The sequence below is a fragment of the Crinia signifera genome, chromosome 2 (assembly GCF_055691185.1).
Source record: "Crinia signifera chromosome 2, ASM5569118v1, whole genome shotgun sequence".
NCBI classification, from domain to species: domain Eukaryota; kingdom Metazoa; phylum Chordata; class Amphibia; order Anura; family Myobatrachidae; genus Crinia; species Crinia signifera.
The window spans coordinates 404,509,082-404,529,989 of record NC_139218.1 but is presented as its reverse complement, the minus strand read 5'-3'; the positions used below and the strand labels follow the sequence as shown (position 1 = coordinate 404,529,989).

At 52.6% G+C, this 20,908-nt stretch overlaps 1 protein-coding gene across 1 annotated transcript in view; it reads left to right on the top strand.

The window, feature by feature from the left end:
* TPP1 (tripeptidyl peptidase 1) overlaps positions 1-16,946 on the top strand; it is a 107,686-nt gene extending 90,740 nt beyond the window's left edge. Inside the window, exons 5-13 of the mRNA XM_083170631.1 lie at positions 2,549-2,670; positions 3,720-3,898; positions 13,228-13,426; positions 13,856-14,044; positions 14,605-14,677; positions 15,652-15,772; positions 15,856-16,014; positions 16,211-16,339; positions 16,440-16,946. Of these exons, the coding sequence (XP_083026757.1) occupies positions 2,549-2,670; positions 3,720-3,898; positions 13,228-13,426; positions 13,856-14,044; positions 14,605-14,677; positions 15,652-15,772; positions 15,856-16,014; positions 16,211-16,339; positions 16,440-16,577 (1,309 nt within the window). The 3' untranslated portion in view covers positions 16,578-16,946. The remainder of the gene's footprint in view (positions 1-2,548; positions 2,671-3,719; positions 3,899-13,227; positions 13,427-13,855; positions 14,045-14,604; positions 14,678-15,651; positions 15,773-15,855; positions 16,015-16,210; positions 16,340-16,439) is intronic.
* The last annotated feature ends 3,962 nt before the right edge of the window (positions 16,947-20,908 follow it).

Sequence of the window (20,908 nt, the reverse complement as noted above, 5' to 3'; positions counted from 1 at the left end):
ACCTGCACTTCCCGGTGTTTCCTCGGTATCTCCCTCATACGCTGTATCTGGCAGCTGCTGTTATACGTGTGGGGTGTAGCCCCCTGGCTGTATTATGTCCCCTCACCCTGCCCTACGTCCTGTCTCCTGCACTGTTCTGCCTTCCTGTCCTAGTTCCGGTTACCTGCACTTCCCGGTGTCTCCTCGGTATCTCCCTCATACGCTGTATCTGGCTGCTGCTGTTATACGTGTGGGGCGTAGCCCCCTGGCTGTATTATGCCCCCTCACCCTGCCCCACGTCCTGTCTCCTGCACTGTTCCGCCTTCCTGTCCTAGTTCCGGTTACCTGCACTTCCCGGTGTTTCCTCTGTATCTCCCTCATACGCTGTATCGGGCTGCTGCTGTGATACGTGTGGGTTGTAGCCCCCTGGCTGTATTATGCCCCCTCACCCTGCCCTACGTCCTGTCTCCTGCACTGTTCCGCCTTCCTGTCCTAGTTCCGGTTACCTGCACTTCCCGGTGTTTCCTCGGTATCTCCCTCATACGCTGTATCTGGCTGCTGCTGTTATACGTGTGGGGTGTAGCCCCCTGGCTGTATTATACCCCCTCACCCTGCCCTACGTCCTGTCTCCTGCACTGTTCCGCCTTCTTGTGCTAGTTCCGGTTACCTGCACTTCCCGGTGTCTCCTCGGTATCTCCCTCATACGCTGTATCTGGCTGCTGCTGTTATACGTGTGGGGTGTAGCCCCCTGGCTGTATTATGTCCCCTCACCCTGCCCTATGTCCTGTCTCCTGCACTGTTCCGCCTTCCTGTCCTAGTTCCGGTTACCTGCACTTCCCGGTGTTTCCTCGGTATCTCCCTCATACGCTGTATCTGGCTGCTGCTGGTATACCTGTGGGGTGTAGCCCCCTGGCTGTATTATGCCCCCTCACCCTGCCCTACGTCCTGTCTCCTGCACTGTTCCGCCTTCCTGTCCTAGTTCCGGTTACCTGCACTTCCCGGTGTTTCCTCGGTATCTCCCTCATACGCTGTATCTGGCTGCTGCTGTTATACGTGTGGGGTGTAGCCCCCTGGCTGTATTATGCCCCCTCACCCTGCCCTACGTCCTGTCTCCTGCACTGTTCCGCCTTCCTGTCCTAGTTCCGGTTACCTGCACTTCCCGGTGTTTCCTCGGTATCTCCCTCATACGCTGTATTTGGCTGCTGCTGTTATACGTGTGGGGCGTAGCCCCCTGGCTGTATTATGCCCCCTCACCCTGCCCTACGTCCTGTCTCCTGCACTGTTCCGCCTTCCTGTTCTAGTTCCGGTTACCTGCACTTCCCGGTGTTTCCTCGGTATCTCCCTCATACGCTGTATCTGGCTGCTGCTGTTATACGTGTGGGGTGTAGCCCCCTGGCTGTATTATGCCCCCTCACCCTGCCCTACGTCCTGTCTCCTGCACTGTTCCGCCTTCCTGTCCTAGTACCGGTTACCTGCACTTCCCGGTGTTTCCTCGGTATCTCCCTCATACGCTGTATCTGGCTGCTGCTGTTATACGTGTGGGGTGTAGCCCCCTGGCTGTATTATGTCCCCTCACCCTGCCCTATGTCCTGTCTCCTGCACTGTTCCGCCTTCCTGTCCTAGTTCCGGTTACCTGCACTTCCCGGTGTTTCCTCGGTATCTCCCTCATACGCTGTATCTGGCTGCTGCTGTTATACGTGTGGGGTGTAGTCCCCTGGCTGTATTATGCCCCCTCACCCTACCCTACGTCCTGTCTCCTGCACTGTTCCGCCTTCCTGTCCTAGTTCCGGTTACCTGCACTTCCCGGTGTTTCCTCGGGTATCTCCCTCATACGCTGTATCTGGCTGCTGCTGTGATACGTGTGGGGTGTAGCCCCCTGGCTGTATTATGCCCCCTCACCCTGCCCTACGTCCTGTCTCCTGCACTGTTCCGCCTTCCTGTCCTAGTTCCGGTTACCTGCACTTCCCGGTGTTTCCTCGGTATCTCCCTCATACGCTGTATCTGGCTGCTGCTGTTATACGTGTGGGGCGTAGCCCCCTGGCTTTATTATGCCCCCTCACCCTGCCCTACGTCCTGTCTCCTGCACTGTTCCGCCTTCCTGTCCTAGTTCCGGTTACCTGCACTTCCCGGTGTTTCCTCGGTATCTCCCTCATACGCTGTATCTGGCAGCTGCTGTTATACGTGTGGGGCGTAGCCCCCTGGCTGTATTATGCCCCCTCACCCTGCCCTACGTCCTGTCTCCTGCACTGTTCCGCCTTCCTGTCCTAGTTCCGGTTACCTGCACTTCCCGGTGTTTCCTCGGTATCTCCCTCATACGCTGTATCTGGCTGCTGCTGTTATACGTGTGGGGCGTAGCCCCCTGGCCGTATTATGCCCCCTCACCCTGCCCTACGTCCTGTCTCCTGCACTGTTCCGCCTTCCTGTCCTTGTTCCGGTTACCTGCACTTCCCGGTGTTTCCTTGGTATCTCCCTCATACGCTGTATCTGGCTGCTGCTGTTATACGTGTGGGGCGTAGCCCCCTGGCTGTATTATGCCCCCTCACCCTTCCCCTTCTCTCTGGTATTACAGCACTGCAGAAGAGATGCTCCCCGGTGCCCAGTTCCATCGTTACGTGAAGGGAAATGTGAGTGTGGTCAGATCCAGTTCCCCGTATTCGCTGGTCCCTGACGTGGCTGCGGAGATAGACTTTGGTTAGTTATAGAAGGACTCTCTGGTCGCTGGCGATACGCTGTCCCCATACATAACTCTGTCTCTGGTGGGCAGGGGTAGGTGGCACCCATCTTTGGGGGTTATTCAGACCTGATCGCTGCTGTGTAGAGTTCAGATCTCTACAATCACAGCCACCGCCCAGACGGTGAAATCCCGCCCAGTACAAAGCTGCGGATGTTGCAAGATCACGTTGATCACCGGCCAGATGCTAATCGAGCTTGCAAATTTGATCAACAGCGATCAGGTCTGAATAACCCCCTATGTGTGGTGAGGAGGGTGGTGTGTAGAGGATGGGGGGCAGACGTGCACCCGTCTGTGTGTAGAGGAGGAGGGGGGGAGGCACCCGTCTGTGTGTAGAGGAGGAGGGGGGAGGCACCCGTCTGTGTGTAGAGGAGGAGGGGGGAGGCACCCGTCTGTGTGTAGAGGAGGAGGGGGGAGGCACCCATCTGTGTGGAGAGAAGGGGGAGTGAGTGGGCACCCACATGTGTGTGTGTTGGGGGGGGCACCCATCTGTGTGTAGGGGGGGGCGCACTCATCTGTGTGTGGGGGGGCATCCACATCTGTGTGTAGAGGAGGAGGCACCCATCTGAGTGTAGGGGGGCACCCATCTGTTTGTTAGGGGGGCACACGTTTGTGCCTAGAGAAGGGGGCGTCACCCATCTGTGTGGAGAGAAGGGGGAGTGAGTCGGCATCCACATATGTGTAGAAGATGGGGGTGGGCACCCATCTGTGTGTAGGGGGGCTCCCACATCTGTGTAGAGGTTTGAGGGTAAACACTCATCTGTGTGTAGAGGAGAGGGGACAGCACCCATCTGTGTGGAGAGAAGGTGGAGTGAGTGGGCACCCACCTATGCATAGGAAAGGGGGTGCGGTGGGGCACCCATCTGTGTGCAGCGGGCACCCACCTGTGTGTAGAGACTGGGAGCAGGGTGGGCACACACATCCATCTGTGTGTAGAAGAGGGGGAACGGCACCCATCTGTGTGGTTAGTAGGGAGGACAGACGGACATGGTTGTTTTTATCTCCGCAGTGGGGGGGCTGCATCGTTTTCCAGCTGAGAGGAAAGTCCTGAGAAGACGGGAGAACAAGGAGAGCAACATAGAAGCAGAGTTTCACCTGGGGGTCACCCCGTCTGTTCTGCGGGAGAGGTATAACCTGACCGCTGGGGATATTGGAACCCACCCCAACAACAGCCAGGCCTGTGCTCAGGTATGGCAATACTCCCCTACGTACTATCCTGCACCTGTGGGCGTGAGTGTGGCTGTGCAGGCGTGTGGTGGCAGTGTGATAGTAATACACTTATCGGTCATACATGGGGGCGATATACAGTAACGGGGATTACCTGCTGCTGCTTGGACAGTAATACACGTATCCGTCATACGTGGGGGGCGATATACAGTAACAGGGATTACCTGCTGCATGGCTGCTGCTGGGACACTAATACACGTTTCGGTCATACATGGGGGCGATATACCGTAACGGGGATTACCTGCTGCTGGGACAGTAATACACGTATCGGACATATGTGGGGGCGATATACCGTAACGGGGATTACCTGCTGCTGCTGGGACAGTAGTAGTAGTTTGTTTATTTATAAGGTGCCAAAAAGTGTCCGCAGCGCCGTACATAGCAAACAAAAAACAAATTACAAGGTAAAGTACAGGGTGTGTTGATAAAATACAGTATGAATAGGGGTATAGCTGGTAGAACTAAAATCAGCATCAGTTCAGAAGTAGGTGTCAATTGTCGAGGAGACTGAAGATGAAGTAGAGGAAGGGAAGAACAGGACAGGAGCACAGGTGAGGTAATGAGGTAGGGTGAGTACGTGAGGAAGGAGGGCCCTACTCGTAAGAGTTAACATACTACAAGGAGGTGGGTGGACGAACGAAAAACAATAGGATAAGTAGGAACGGAGGGGAACGGAGGCAGGATAGGAGGATCAAAAGAGGTTAGGAGGAGGGATAGGCTAGTCGAAAAAAGTGGGTTTTGAGGGAGCGCTTGAAGGAGGTAAGGGAATCAGAAAGCCTGATGGGTGGCGGGAGGTTGTTCCAGTGCAGGGGGGCAGCGCGAGAGAAGTCTTGGACACGGGAGTGGGAGGAGGTGATTAGGTGAGAGGTCAGTCGGCGGTCAGCGATGGAGCGAAGAGGACGGGAGGGAGTGTGGATAGAGATCAGTGAAGAGAGGTAGGGAGCTGTGGAGGAGGAGAGAGCCTTGTAGGTGGTGGTGAGGAGTTTAAAGAGAACTCGGAAAGGAATGGGGAGCCAGTGAAAAGATAGACAGAGGGGGAAGGCGGAGGTAGAGCGGCGGGAGAGGAAGATGAGTCTAGCAGCAGCGTTAAGAATGGATTGGAGAGGTGCGAGGCTGGTGAGAGGTATCCCAGAGAGAAGGATGTTGCAGTAATCAAGGCGGGAGATGACAAGAGAGTAAATGAGAATTTTGGTCACGTCAGTGGAGAGGAATGGTCTGATGCGTGAGATGTTGCGGAGGTGAAAGCGGCAAGACTGTGAGAGAGCACGAATGTGGGGGGTGAAAGAGAGGGAGGAGTCAATGATGACACCGAGGCAGCGCGTTTGGTCGGTGGAGGTGATCTCAGTTTCACCAATGCTGATGGAGATAGTGGGAGAAGAGGGGATGTTCGGGGGATGGAAGATTAGAAGTTCAGTTTTAGCCATGTTTAGTTTCAGGAAGCGTTGGGTCATCCAGGCTGAGATGGCCGTGAGGCATTCGGAGACCTTGGACAGGAGTGATGGGGATAAGTCGGGGGAGGAGAGATAGATTAGGGTATCATCAGCATAAAGGTGGTAATGAAAACCATAGGAGCTGATGAGGGTGCCCAGAGAGGTGGTGTAGAGGGAGAAGAGGAGAGGGCCAAGGACTGACCCTGACAGTAATACACGTATCGGTCATACGTGGGGGCGATATACAGTAACGGGGATTACCTGCTGCTGCTGGGACAGTAATACACATACAGTATCGGTCATACCTGTGGGCGATATACAGTAACGGGGATTACCTGCTGCTGCTGGGACAGTAATACACGTATCGGTCATACGTGGGGGCGATATACAGTAACGGGGATTTCCTGCAGCTGCTGGGACAGTAATACACGTATCGGTCATACGTGGGGGTTATATACAGTGACGGGGATTACCTGCTGCTGCTGGGACAGTAATACACGTATCCGTCATACGTGGGGGTTATATACAGTGACGGGGATTACCTGCTGCTGCTGGGACAGTAATACACGTATCCGTCATACGTGGGGGCAATATACAGTAATACATGTATCGGTCATACGTGGGGGCAATATACAGTAACGGGGATTACCTGCTGCTGCTGGGACAGTAATACACGTATCCGTCATACGTGGGGGTTATATACAGTGACGGGGATTACCTGCTGCTGCTGGGACAGTAATACACATATCGGTCATACGTGGGGGTTATATACAGTGACGGGGATTACCTGCTGCTGCTGGGACAGTAATACACGTATCCGTCATACGTGGGGGTTATATACAGTGACGGGGATTACCTGCTGCTGCTGGGACAGTAATACACGTATCGGTCATACGTGGGGGCGATATACAGTAACGGGGATTACCTGCAGCTGCTGGGACAGTAATACACGTATCCGTCATACGTGGGGGTTATATACAATGACGGGGATTACCTGCTGCTGCTGGGACAGTAATACACGTATCGGTCATACGCGGGGGTGATATACAGTAACGGGGATTACCTGCTGCTGCTGGGACAGTAATACACGTATCCGTCATACGTGGGGGCGATATACAGTAACGGGGATTACCTGCTGCTGCTGGAACAGTAATACACGTATCGAACATATGTGGGGGCGATATACAGTAACGGGGATTACCTGCTGCTGCTGGGACAGTAATACACGTATTGAACATATGTGGGGGCGATATACAGTAACGGGGATTACCTGCTGCTGCTGGGATAGTAATACACGTATCCGTCATACGTGGGGGTTATATACAGTGACGGGGATTACCTGCTGCTGCTGGGACAGTAATACACGTATCCGTCATACGTGGGGGTTATATACAGTGACGGGGATTACCTGCTGCTGCTGGGACAGTAATACACATATCGGTCATACGTGGGGGTTATATACAGTGATGGGGATTACCTGCTGCTGCTGGGACAGTAATACACGTATCCGTCATACGTGGGGGTTATATACAGTGACGGGGATTACCTTCTGCTGCTGGGACAGTAATACACGTATCCGTCATACGTGGGGGTTATATACAGTGACGGGGATTACCTGCTGCTGCTGGGACAGTAATACACATATCGGTCATACGTGGGGGTTATATACAGTGATGGGGATTACCTGCTGCTGCTGGGACAGTAATACACGTATCCGTCATACGTGGGGGTTATATACAGTGACGGGGATTACCTGCTGGGACAGTAATACACGTATCGTCATACGTGGGGGCGATATACAGTAACGGGGATTACCTGCAGCTGCTGGGACAGTAATACACGTATCCGTCATACGTGGGGGTTATATACAATGACGGGGATTACCTGCTGCTGCTGGGACAGTAATACACGTATCGGTCATACGCGGGGGTGATATACAGTAACGGGGATTACCTGCTGCTGCTGGGACAGTAATACACGTATCCGTCATACGTGGGGGCGGTATACAGTAACGGGGATTACCTGCTGCTGCTGGGACAGTAATACACGTATCGAACATATGTGGGGGCGATATACAGTAACAGGGATTACCTGCTGCTGCTGGGACAGTAATACACGTATCGAACATATGTGGGGGCGATATACAGTAACGGGGATTACCTGCTGCTGCTGGGACAGTAATACACGTATCCGTCATACGTGGGGGTTATATACAGTGATGGGGATTACCTGCTGCTGGGACAGTAATACACGTATCCGTCATACGTGGGGGTTATATACAGTGACGGGGATTACCTGCTGCTGCTGGGACAGTAATACACGTATCAGACATACGTGGGGGCGATATACAGTAACAGGGATTACCTGCTGCTGGGACAGTAATACATGCTTCTCCTTCATCCACCAGGTGTCACTGGAGTTACACTGGGGAATAGAAGGCGACCACAGGGAGCATGGGCACTTTAAAAAAGATTAGAGTGGCTAACTCCTCCCCTTCTACTTCCCCCCCAGGCCAGTCTTAGTTCGTGCCCGAAAGGGAGCGGGCACACTTTTGCTCTCTGGAGCATTTAAAAAAGATTTTTATTTTTATTTTACATCGCAGATCAGGCAGATAGTGTTACACTATCTGCCTGCTTCGTGGGACCTGCCGGAGGGAGCCGCCCGCTGCCTGGGGTTTGCGTCCGGCTCCCTGGCTGCTGAGACCACTGTCTCGGGAGGCAACGGACGCTGCCCACCAAAGCACGTCGCGGTCCTCCCCAAGCCTGACCGCCGACGGCAGAAGCGGGTAAGTAAGCCCGGACACGCTGTTAGCAGCGTTGTCAGGTAGAATGGCGGCTAGCAGAGGGTTAATTCCTGGCACCGGAAGAGATGGAGCTGCCGGGCGGGGGGCGGAGCAAGTGAAAGAAACTCCCAGCAGCCCCGGCAATCCCCAGCGCTTACAGCACGCGCGGCGGCCATCTTTTTTAATACGAGGCACCGCTGCTACACGCTGGAGGCTCTCTGCACCGCTGCAGTCCCACCAAAGGCTTCAAGTGCCTTCTCTTCTCCGGTGACCGTCCTGCTACAAAGCTCTCCCGGTACTGTAGTTACAGTGGGGGATTAAGAGCTTAGAGAGACAGTTGGGCTGTGATTCAGAAGTGAGGTACTGTATAGCGCTCCCTGGTTATGGACCATAGCGCTGTTTAGACCTGTGGCAGCTCCTCTACTTCACTGTCTCTCCTATCCAGTCTTTCTTACTGGACTGTATCTATACCTACTCTCCCTTGTGTGTGTGTGTGTGGTAGTGTGTAGAATCTCTGTGTGTTATAACAATGGCAGGGGGAAGTGCAAAGAGAATTGTCTGTAAGACATGTAATTCCAAATTTACTCCTTCCTCTCCTGAGGTGATTTACTGTGATAAATGTACTGTAAGACCCTCTGAGTCACAAGTCCCAGTGGACCCCCCCTTCTGGGCTGCACAGCTTACAGAGGTCATGTCTCGCTTGTCCTCTTAATTATCACAATTATCACACTCCACAGGTTCGGATGATATGCCAGATCTGGAGGGGGGGGGGATGCTATGCCTGTGGGGGACGGCACACAGGATGTGCAAGGTGGGCAGGATATGGGGGTTGCTGACACACAGGATCCTGTTCAGGCCTCTCAGGGAATTGAGGATCTAATCCAAATGGTTAAGATTGCCTGCAATGTGACGGACGGGGTCCTTCCCTTTTTGGGAAAAAGCAAAAGCTGTCCCCTAACTTCCCCTTAGCGGAGGAATTGGATGAGTATGTTACCGAAGCCTGGAAGTCTCCAGACAAACGGTTTCAAACCCCAAAGAGGTTTTTGCAAAATTATCCCTTACACCCAGAAGGCCGTAAAAAGGTGGAGATTCCACCTACGGTGGACTCTTCTGTATCAAGACTGTCTAAAAAGACTGTTCTCCCGGTACCAGGAGCTACCACCCTAAAGGACATTTCTGACAGTAGGTTGGAGATGACCTTAAAAAACATTTTTTCTGCAGCCGGAATTTTACAACGTCCGGCGCAGATTGGATGTTGGGTAAACAAGGCCATTGGGGTATGGGCGTCACAGATCTCAACTGAGGTACGTGACGGCTCAGATCCAGCAACTATTATGCAGTTGTCGGAACAGATTCAGGAGGCTTCCACTTTTCTTATTGAAGCGTCATCTGACGTGTGTGTGGTGGCAGCCAGGATTTCTGCACTGTCCATTTCTGGCCGTAGAGGCCTCTGGCTTCGCCAGTGGCAAGCGGACGCAGAGTCAAAACGGGCAGTGGAGTCCATGGCTTTTAACTCTTGTTTGGTCCAGAATTAGATAGGTGGATTTCTCAGGCCACGGCCGGGAAGTCGCACTTCCTTCCTTCGGCAGCTCCACCCCCATCCAGGAAGCCCGCGCAGACGTCTTCCTTTCGGTCCTTTCGACCCTCTAGAGGTTTCAGAGGGCGCTCCAGAGGAGGTGCCCCTTCTCAAAGAGGCTACAGAGGTCGTGGCAGAGGTGCAGCCACGGCCACAGTGGACCCCAAGGCAGCTAAGCCCACAGCATGACGCTCCTCCAACACATCTGGGGGATCCCAGGGTGGGAGCGCGACTACGGAACTTCAGTCCGGTATGGCTCCAGTCCTGTCAGGACAGCTGGGTAAGAGATCTGATAACCTTCTGTTACAAGATCTGTTTCAGTCTGTCTCCCCCAAACAGGTTCTTCAAGAAAGGTCTTCCCCTGCCTCCAGAAAAAGTTACTGACAGCCATTGCAAAACTGCAGGACGTGGGAGTAGTGGTCCCGGTTCCGGTAGATCAGCGTACCCGGGGCTACTACTCCAGTCTATTTCTGGTACCTAGGGGATATAATTATTCTAATCAAATAATTATAGAGAGCGCACTGAATTAAGCACAAATATTTATTAAAAAACAATAGATGAAAAGCTCATATAAACGATCACAATTATTTAATAAAATATAACAATAAAATCAATATGATATAAAATAAGTAGAAATATATGAAGTTGATAGAATGAGATTTAAAGAATAGAAAACTAAATAAAAGGTTAAAGTATTAGATATATTGCAACTTTTGAAGATGCCACATTGTTTGAATGTATATGTTTATAATGTAACGTTGTGGATAATAAGAAACAGGAGTGAAATAACAAACTTTCCTACAAGGACATTTGTGATAATAAACCAGGCTCTTACCCTAATTAAGGGTGTGCTGTGAACACAGGTGATCTGTAATTAAAGGAAGGCCATTTTGATTGGCCGGCTCACACTTAAATATGGACAGCCAGTTACCCTCCCATATCTTCTGAGGAAACCGTCTGATCCCACGACGGAGAAACGCGTTAAGACTGGGAGGACCACCCGGCACTCACCTTTACCCACCACTTTGCTTCAAATCACCAGATTTATTTCCTATCCTCGGGGCCGATACCTGTGAGCAGAAGGGTGACCTGCGGCGATCCCGGACTTTACCATCCACAGGCTCCCCCGAGAGGTGTGACTCGGTTCACTATGGAGTGCTCCCGGCTCATTACCATCATCTGCCGGTTGTAGCACAGATACACCTATTTCCAACAGCGAGGCTGCTCTGCGAGTCACCTTTTCATCTCTACAAATCCCCCTCCGTTTTTTTTCCCCCCATTCAAACATCACATATTTCCATAAACTTACTGGATGGACTTTGTCTTCTCATATCTCATCAAACTCAATTACAAGTTCCCCGCTATTGGACATAACATCATCCTTAGTGGGTAATTTGATTAGAATAATTATATCCCCTAGATTTTGTTTCATCGGATCCCCTGCTGGGAATCCATTGGGAGCTGCCATTTAATATATTGTTTCTTATAATAATTATTTAATTAACCACTTGCGCCTGATTATATATTACATATATATTTCCCTTGTATTTCTGGTACCGAAGACGGACGGCTCGGTACGTCCCATTTTAAACTTAAAGAATTTGAACCCGTACTTGTATGTGGTCAAGTTCAACATGGAATCCCTGCAGTCTGTGATCCAGGGTTTGGAAGAGGGAGAGTTCTTGGTATCAATCGATATCAAGGACGCATACCTGCACATTCCCATTTGGCCTCCGCACCAGGCATATCTTCGATTTGCGGTGCAGGATCACCATTGGCAGTTCCAGGCACTACCGTTTGGCCTCTCATCGGCACCTCGGGTATTACCTGCTGCTGCTGGGACAGTAATACACGTATCGGACATAAGTGGGGGCGATATACAGTAACGGGGATTACCTGCTGCATGGCTGCTGCTGGGACAGTAATACACGTATCAGACATAAGTGGGGGCGATATCCAATAACGGAGATTACCTGCTGCATGGCTGCTGCTGGGACAGTAGTCTCTGTCCTAAGCTCTGCGTCTACTCCATCAGAAGAAACACGACTGGTATAGGGCATATTATATGTTAGATGTAATATGTCTGTATTACCGATCAGAACATACGCATTTCTCATAAGTGATCACCGTGCACATAATGAGAATAAAGTGAGGAGCATTCTCCTTCCTTACATTGCGCAGGCCACGGTGGGGTTCTGTCATCGCTGCACCCCCGCAGTCCTGGTGCCCTTAGCCCCCGATTTATCCCATGCATGGGATAGATACAATATGTATTGATTGGTTTGTTGCCCCCTGGTGGAAGACTGAGCTGATGTTAATGGTAATATACAGTGTACAGTATGTGTCATCCTAAGATTCCTGCTGAGCCGGTTTGCAGATCTGACCACTCTAAGCATTTATTTAGGAATAATCTGGGTACCTGGGGAATAAGCAGAGGAGCAGAGATACCAGTTCTTCCAGTGCTCCTGGGGCAGGTGCCAAAATTATGCTAAAAACATCCACCTCTCCCAGGTGTGCTCCATAGAAGGCGGGTGACCTACATTTTTATGTGCAATTTTAGGGGGAATTAGATGTGTTGTTGCTCAGTATTCACAACAGAAGGAGAGGGGAAGGGGCCACAGTTAAGCTACAAGGACCTTCGTAGAAATAAGTGTATTTGTACCGAGGGTCCTAGCAGAACTCTCGATGGGGCCACATGTAATCCATCTAAAAGAGCTTCAAGGGGTGCTGGTAGCACCAGTAACCGAACTATCCAACCAGTTACTAACTGCAGGAGTAATTCCAGAAGACTGGAAAAGAGCAAACATGGTAACACTGCACAAAAATGAAAGCAAGGAAGACGCAAACAATTCCCGACCATTGAGCCTCATATCATTAGTAGGGAAATTGATGGAGACACTGGAAAAGAAAGAGTTGTAGGTTATCTCACATCCAGCATTTTACAGGATCCCAAACAGCATGGGTTTACTGGGGGGGGGGGGGTGGGGGGGGGGGGGTGGGATCATGTCAAACCAACATTCACTTTTTTCACCGGGTGACGAAAGTAATAGATGAAGGGGGCTCTGCCTATAATAAAATGTAACTTTTAACAGATATTCATTAAAATACTGTGGGAGCTGTAACTATTCTTTTACTGCCAGGGTATTACCACATAGGTCAGGCCATGTGTCCCCCAGCTGTACATTACCAGTATCCGGAAGGTGGCGGGAGCTGTCACTTTATCCTTATACTGCCAGGGAATGGACCATGTAGGCAGAGCCACATGTCCCAGCCCCCAGCTGCACATCACAGGTATCCGGAAGGTGGCGGGAGCTGTCACTGTATCCTTATACTGCCAGGGCATAGACCACGTAGACAGAGCCACGTGTCCCAGCCCCCAGCTGCACATCACAGGTATCCGGAAGGTGGCGGGAGCTTTCACTGTATCCATGACGATATTGTATAGATGCAGTGATTGGCTATAGAGATGCAGCATCGCTCCTCTCCCTTCTTCTCACCGCAGTTTCTGGAGCAGTATTTCCACCCAGGCGACCTCTCTGAGTTCATGCATCTGTTTGGTGGCGGCTTCCAGCATCGCACAGCGGTGGATCAGGTGGTCGGGCAGCAGGGGGGAGGCCGGGCTGGCCTGGAAGCCAGTTTGGATGTGGAGTACATCATGAGCATGGGAGCCAACATTTCCACATGGGTATTCAGTAACCCTGGTAAGTTGACAGGGCATTGGGGTACTGGGTATGTCTGCATGGCATAGGGGCACTAAGAAAGTTGGCATGGGAGCATGGCATGGGGGCACTGGGTAAGATGGCATGGGGGCACTGGGTGTGTCGGCATGGTACGCTTGATATGTCGGCGTGGCATGGGGGGCACTGGGTAATTAGGTGCGGCATGGGTGCACTGGGTAAGTAGGTGTGGCATGGGGCCCTAGGTAAGATGGCATGGGGCACTGGGTAATTCAGCATGGCATGGGGGCACTGGGGCTTTGTATCCTTCACATGATGGACTAGAACAGCGGTGACTGTATCCCACCCAGCCTGGCCCTATCTACACTACATGCCGCTCTCCTACCCCCAGAGCCATGTGCACATGCCCAACCCCCAGTCCCGGCACTGTGTACATCCCTGTCCTCTCCGCAGGACGCCATGAGTCCCAGGAACCGTTCCTACAGTGGATGTTGCTGCTGAGTAATATGACGTCGCTCCCGTGGGTGCACACAATCAGCTATGGTGACGACGAGGACAGTCTGTCTGTGGCGTTCATGCAGAGGATTAACACGGAGTTCATGAAGGCAGCAGCCAGAGGCCTCACAATCCTGTTTGCTTCAGGTAAGTGCTGTGGTGGTATCAGGAGCCACGGAGGAGCCTACTGAGGGCGTGGGACAAGTAACGTGGCAATTCTTCAGCGAGAACAAGCTCCTTAGAGCTTTATAATTCAGCGGTATAGAGAGATGGTGACCTCATAGATGGATTCAATAATACCCTGCCCCAAGGGCACAGGAAATGCAGGCGTACCATGTGCTGTCACGAGAATGCCAGCTGCAAATAAGGGCACAGATGGCATAGGGAATGCATGTCTAACACAGGCATACCACCTGCGGCCATGAGTATGCCAGCCACTGCTGGTGGACTTTTAAGGGCACAGATGGTATAGCTAAGTGATGTCCCTGACACTGAGGCGTAGGGAGAACCGCCATCAGCTGCTGGTACAGGAGGCATAGGAACGTAAATGGTCTGCTAAGTCACATGGTACAGCCCGTGCAGTTGGCTGATGCCAGTATGTGGTATTGGGCATACCTGCCATGGAGAATGAGCATTGCAGGTGAGCCCCCTACCTCCATCTGAGAGTCAGCCAATCAGATGACTGCCTTATGTAATGACCTTTTCAGGTGACGATGGAGCTGGCTGCAGGACAGTTGGTAAAGAGAAGAATGTTTTCCGGCCGAGCTTCCCAGCGTCCAGGTGAGTAAGTGCTGCCGTATGTAACATTATAAGGTGCTGCAATTACCGTGACCTATTACAGTGGGGGCAGCGTGGGTAGTCGGTGTAGCGCAGGGCAGAGTGGGTAGTCGGTGTAGCGCAGGGCAGCGTGGGTAGTCTGTGTAGCGCAGGGCAGCACGGGCAGTCGGTGTAGTGCAGGGCAGTCGGTGTAGCGCAGGGCGGCGCGGGCAGTCGGTGTAGCGCAGGGCGGCGCGGGCAGTCGGTGTAGCGCAGGGCGGCGCGGGCAGTCGGTGTAGCGCAGGGCGGCGCGGGCAGTCGATGTAGCAAGGGTGGCGCGGGCAGTTGGTGTAGCGCAGGGCAGCACGTGCAGTGCGGGCAGTCGGTGTGGCAAGGGCAGCGCAGGCAGTCGGTGTAGCAAGGGCAGCGTGGGCAGTCTGTGTAGCGCAGGGCAGTCGGTGTAGCGCAGTCTGTGTAGCATGATAGGATGGCACGATTAGTTACGGTGACAGGATGGCACAATTAGGTAGGGGGACATAGGATGACATTATTAGGCAGGGTGATAGGATGGCATGATCAGGTTGGGTGGCATACGATGGCATGATTAGGTAGGGTGATAGGATGGCATGATTATGTAGGGTGATAGGATGGCATGATTATGTAGGGTGATAGGATGACATGATCAGGTTGGGTGACATACGATGGCATGATTTGGTAGGGTGACAGGATGACATGATCAGGTTTGGTCACATACAATGGCATTATTAGGTAGCGTGGCATAGGATGGCATGGTTGGACAGGGTGGCACTATTCTAAGCTCACATAATAACAGAATTGGTAGAAGTGTCTGTGCCTTCTGATAATTGGTCAGACTGGCTATAAATGACGCTGCCATGTTGTGGGGTCACAGTCGGTATCTGAGAATGACCCAGTGGAAGCTACCATGGCAGAAACTGAGTGGGACTTGGTGTAATGCCCCTATACTTGGTGTCTTTCAGTCCTTATGTCACCACTGTTGGTGGAACGTCCTTTAAGAACCCCTTCCAGGTGGTTTATGAAGTGACCGATTACATCAGTGGGGGTGGATTCAGCAATGTCTTCCCCATGCCAGACTACCAGGTAAGTTTGGCATCATCTTCTTAGTCTCCTGTTGTCATTGTTCTCCGAGGTCATCTTTGGTCTCCATCTACTTCTCCCTGAAGGCCTCTGCGGTAGCAAAGTATCTGAAGTCCACAGAGAAGTTGCCACCAGACAGTTACTATAACCACAGCGGGCGAGCATATCCGGATGTTGCCGCTCTCTCGGACAACTACTGGGTTGTGACGGACCATGTCCCTATACCATGGGTGTCGGGCACCTCTGTGAGTGTTTTTGGCCCTTCTCTTCTTGTTCATTCTCTTAACTGTCCGTGAAATGGAACGTAGGCTGTTATCACCCACTTCAGCCAGTATACATGGGGTGATCTGTATCATTGGGGTTTTGGCACTGCCGTGTAAGGTCTCTCCTTATTAGTAGACTAGGTCACATTTCAGTGAATGCTCTCTATATGTATTGTAGGCTTCTACGCCTGTCTTCGGTGGAATCCTCTCTCTAATAAATGATCAGCGTATAAAAAGGGGTCTCTCTCCCTTGGGCTTCCTAAATCCAGCATTGTACCGCCTGCAGTCCCGTGACGCGCTGTATGACGTAAGTATGGCCCTTATCCTGTGCACGCCTTCTGAGGATGAAATGTACATGTACCCTGGTGTCTCTCCTGCCTCATCTACTTCTCCTCTCTTACCCGCAGGTCACCCAGGGATGTCACCTATCCTGCATTGATGACCTTGTGTTAGGTGTTGGGTTCTGTGCAGCTCCGGGGTGGGACCCGGTGACTGGTTGGGGAACACCGAATTTTCCCACACTACTGAAAGCCTTGCTTGTGTGATATGTGTGTGCCTTGGCTGTGCCTCCAGTAACCGGCTGTGGTCTACTCTGGCGGTCTCTACTCTTCCAAATGCTGTGCTAAGAATTCAGGCAGTACATTGGAGAACCACTGATCATCTCTGCTTCCACCCCCTCCTGCACCTCCGTGATCCTCTGTCCATCCCCTCCTGCACCTCATTGATCCTCTGTCCATCCCCTCCTGCACCTCAGCGATCCTCTGTCCATCCCCTCCTGCACCTCATTGATCCTCTGTCCATCCCCTCCTGCACCTCGGCGAGCCTCTGTCCATCCCCTCCTGCACCTCGGCGAGCCTCTGTCCATCCCCTCCTGCACCTCGGCGATCCTCTGTCCATCCCCTCCTGCACCTCGGCGATCCTCTGTCCATCCCCTCCTGCACCTCGGCGATCCTCTGTCCATCCCCTCCTGCACCTCGGCGATCCTCTGTCCATCCCCTCCTGCACCTCGGCGATCCTCTGTCCATCCCCTCCTGCACCTCGGCGATCCTCTGTCCATCCCCTCCTGCACCTCGGCGATCCTCTGTCCATCCCCTCCTGCACCTCGGCGATCCTCTGTCCATCCCCTCCTGCACCTCGGCGATCCTCTGTCCATCCCCTCCTGCACCTCGGCGATCCTCTGTCCATCCCCTCCTGCACCTCGGCGATCCTCTGTCCATCCCCTCCTGCACCTCGGCGATCCTCTGTCCATCCCCTCCTGCACCTCGGCGATCCTCTGTCCATCCCCTCCTGCACCTCGGCGATCCTCTGTCCATCCCCTCCTGCACCTCGGCGATCCTCTGTCCATCCCCCCCTGCACCTCGGCGATCCTCTGTCCATCCCCTCCTGCACCTCGGCGATCCTCTGTCCATCCCCTCCTGCACCTCGGCGATCCTCTGTCCATCCCCTCCTGCACCTCGGCGATCCTCTGTCCATCCCCTCCTGCACCTCGGCGATCCTCTGTCCATCCCCTCCTGCACCTCGGCGATCCTCTGTCCATCCCCTCCTGCACCTCGGCGATCCTCTGTCCATCCCCTCCTGCACCTCGGCGATCCTCTGTCCATCCCCTCCTGCTCCTCGGCGATCCTCTGTCCATCCCCTCCTGCACCTCGGCGATCCTCTGTCCATCCCCTCCTGCACCTCGGCGATCCTCTGTCCATCCCCTCCTGCACCTCGGCGATCCTCTGTCCATCCCCTCCTGCACCTCGGCGATCCTCTGTCCATCCCCTCCTGCACCTCGGCGATCCTCTGTCCATCCCCTCCTGCACCTCGGCGATCCTCTGTCCATCCCCTCCTGCACCTCGGCGATCCTCTGTCCATCCCCTCCTGCACCTCGGCGATCCTCTGTCCATCCCCTCCTGCACCTCGGCGATCCTCTGTCCATCCCCTCCTGCACCTCGGCGATCCTCTGTCCATCCCCTCCTGCACCTCGGCGATCCTCTGTCCATCCCCTCCTGCACCTCGGCGATCCTCTGTCCATCCCCTCCTGCACCTCGGCGATCCTCTGTCCATCCCCTCCTGCACCTCGGCGATCCTCTGTCCATCCCCTCCTGCACCTCGGCGATCCTCTGTCCATCCCCTCCTGCACCTCGGCGATCCTCTGTCCATCCCCTCCTGCACCTCGGCGATCCTCTGTTTATCCCCTCCTGCACCTCGGCGATCCTCTGTCCATCCCCTCCTGCACCTCGGCGATCCTCTGTCCATCCCCTCCTGCACCTCGGCGATCCTCTGTCCATCCCCTCCTGCACCTCGGCGATCCTCTGTCCATCCCCTCCTGCACCTCGGCGATCCTCTGTCCATCCCCTCCTGCACCTCGGCGATTCTCTATCCAGACCCAGCCAGATGGTGTCTTAAGTGTGTATAGGTGACAGAGCAGGGCTGGCTGCTTAAGACCAGGAATAAGTGTGTATATACATTGTGAGAGCTCCATTATCTCAGCCCCCCCCCCCCATTGTGACTTGTTACCTCTTCTCTGTATACCCCTCACCCCACCCATTACCTGCACCCCTCACCCACCCATCGGGGAGATCCTTCCATGCACACATTTACTCTCAGGGAGTGCAGAAATGCACAATTAGGAAATATCTGGGGGGATATTCAGTACTGATGGGGGGCAGTGGGGTAATATAGTGATCATTGTTGGGGGCAGTTGGGTAATAGAGGAGATAGGAAGAGGTCAGGGCAGTCTCTGGGAACACAATATCAAGAAATAATTTCCCTTGTTGGTTTTACATTGATTACAATAAATTGATTTTCTATGTTAGTCATCTCCTAATGTACTGTGCTGTTATTACCATTTATGTCCACGCAGGTGAGATTACTCTTCTTGTGTCTGATACTCGCCAAAGAGAGTGAATGTGTATTATTGGGGGGTGGAAGCTCCTTGCGCTCTGTTTTCACCCATAAAGCAGGTTCTACAGTGGTTACATCAATGTCAGGGAGTGCAGAGGTTCCCCGTTGGGGAAGTGGTGATGTCATACACATGCGTCCGAGTTTCCATCTCAGGGTTACCACTCGGCCACAGAATGAATTTGGATGCAGAGAGATTTATTTTCAGTGGACGCACGTGAATCCTGTAGTGTGTGTGTGTGTGTGTGGAACTTCTCACACTGGAGGCCATGCTCACAAGGAGAATCACTGCCTGCCATATAGCTGGCGTGTGCAATGGTAGTGTGTTAGGAGACACTGGTGGTGTTACTGCGTGCAGAGATACTTCATTGTATCTGAGTCCTGGCACACTGGGGTGCAGATCTCTACACCAGGGGGTCCATAAACCAACAGTATAAATCAGAGCGCTTTTAATGGATGATTCGGTGGAACGTTCCTTTGCCATAGTGGTGACAGGCATAGATCTTATCACCTGACTTGACTTGGCCAGAGGAAACACCCTGTTGCCACCACCAGGATTGCGCAATTCACAATCCCGGAGATAGTGGCCTTAATCTCCACAGTAGAAGCATAGATTTAAGTTTCTAAGCCGCTGACGCTCCTCCAGCGAAAGCTTTGGCCGTAGAACACTTCTATGCTTCTCCTGAACCTCCGGGTCTGAGGACTCGCTGCCTAATAACTCCTTAGACACGGTCTCATTAGGGGCTAATGAACCCCAGTGACCTCTGGGAGGATCAAAAAAATATCGGTTAGAAGTTTTTGCAGCTGCAGTAAGGACTCTAACCGCCCGCAGTGAACGCCAAATTTAGAGCCGCTAATGATTCTTGCATGGCCTTCATAGTCGAACCGTGCAAGGTCACAGACCGGGCAAGACAAACTGACAAGGCAAAACTTGTGACAAGTCAAACTGCTGGACTGAGAGGACTGAACTCTGCTCCCGAGTTATTTTTGTAGGCCGGTTATAATGTTAGGGCTCTGGTAGTATCCCCGCCAACCCCTGACTCTGCTGCCTCAGACTGGGTTTGACAGACGCGTGCAGAGCTAGTCTTCACCTTTAACCACCCCGGCTGTAAGGGCGAATTAGGTCCGCCCAGACTCCGTTGCAGTCAGGTCTTCTCTTTTGACAACGCGTCCATCAAGGCCGGAAGATAGCAAGGGTAAAACTAACTAAAGCCCAACAAGGGACGGGGAACCCCCAGAGTCCCCAGGGGAGCAACAACGCTCAGGAAATGACACACTACATAGAAATGAATGCACCGGTAACTATGGTGCCAATACACGTTGTAGGCGCAACAATGCACAGGGATGGAAACACAATAATAGTCCGCTGCACTGGGGTGTACAACCACAGGGGGCTGCACTAACCAAGCCGTGCAGGACAGTACACTTAATGCAGATGACATAGCAGGTATACAGGGAGTGTAATGATTGCAGGGAGAACCCTGACTTATCTGTGGGTTGTTGAACCACAGATGAAGCATGGACTGCCGCTGTACTGGGACACCAGGAGAGGACTGGAGACGCCGACAAGGATAATCCAGGGGTCAGGAACTGTCACGCTAGCAGTGGCACCAGCTGGAGTGTAACGGAGGCTAGGTGCCTTGATGTAAGGTTTTTGCATAAACGACAGAAGGGAGTGATGCAATTGGATAAAAGAAAACCAGTTTTAATAAAGATACTGTAATACAGGAGATGAATAGTGGCACAAAGGTAATACTGAAGATATGCGATAACCAAAGTCAATGATATATAAAAGTTATTGTAAAGTTTGTAGTGGGTGGAGCACGAGGTTGATATCTGAAGATGGTAGATTGGATAATAAATGTAAACTTGAATAATCGAACTGAAGAATATACTTGGAAAGATGATTGGATTGATGATTGAAGAATTGAGTGAAAGATTTGACGGTTGGACGATTGGAATCCGGAAGGAATAATAGCAGTCCTGAATG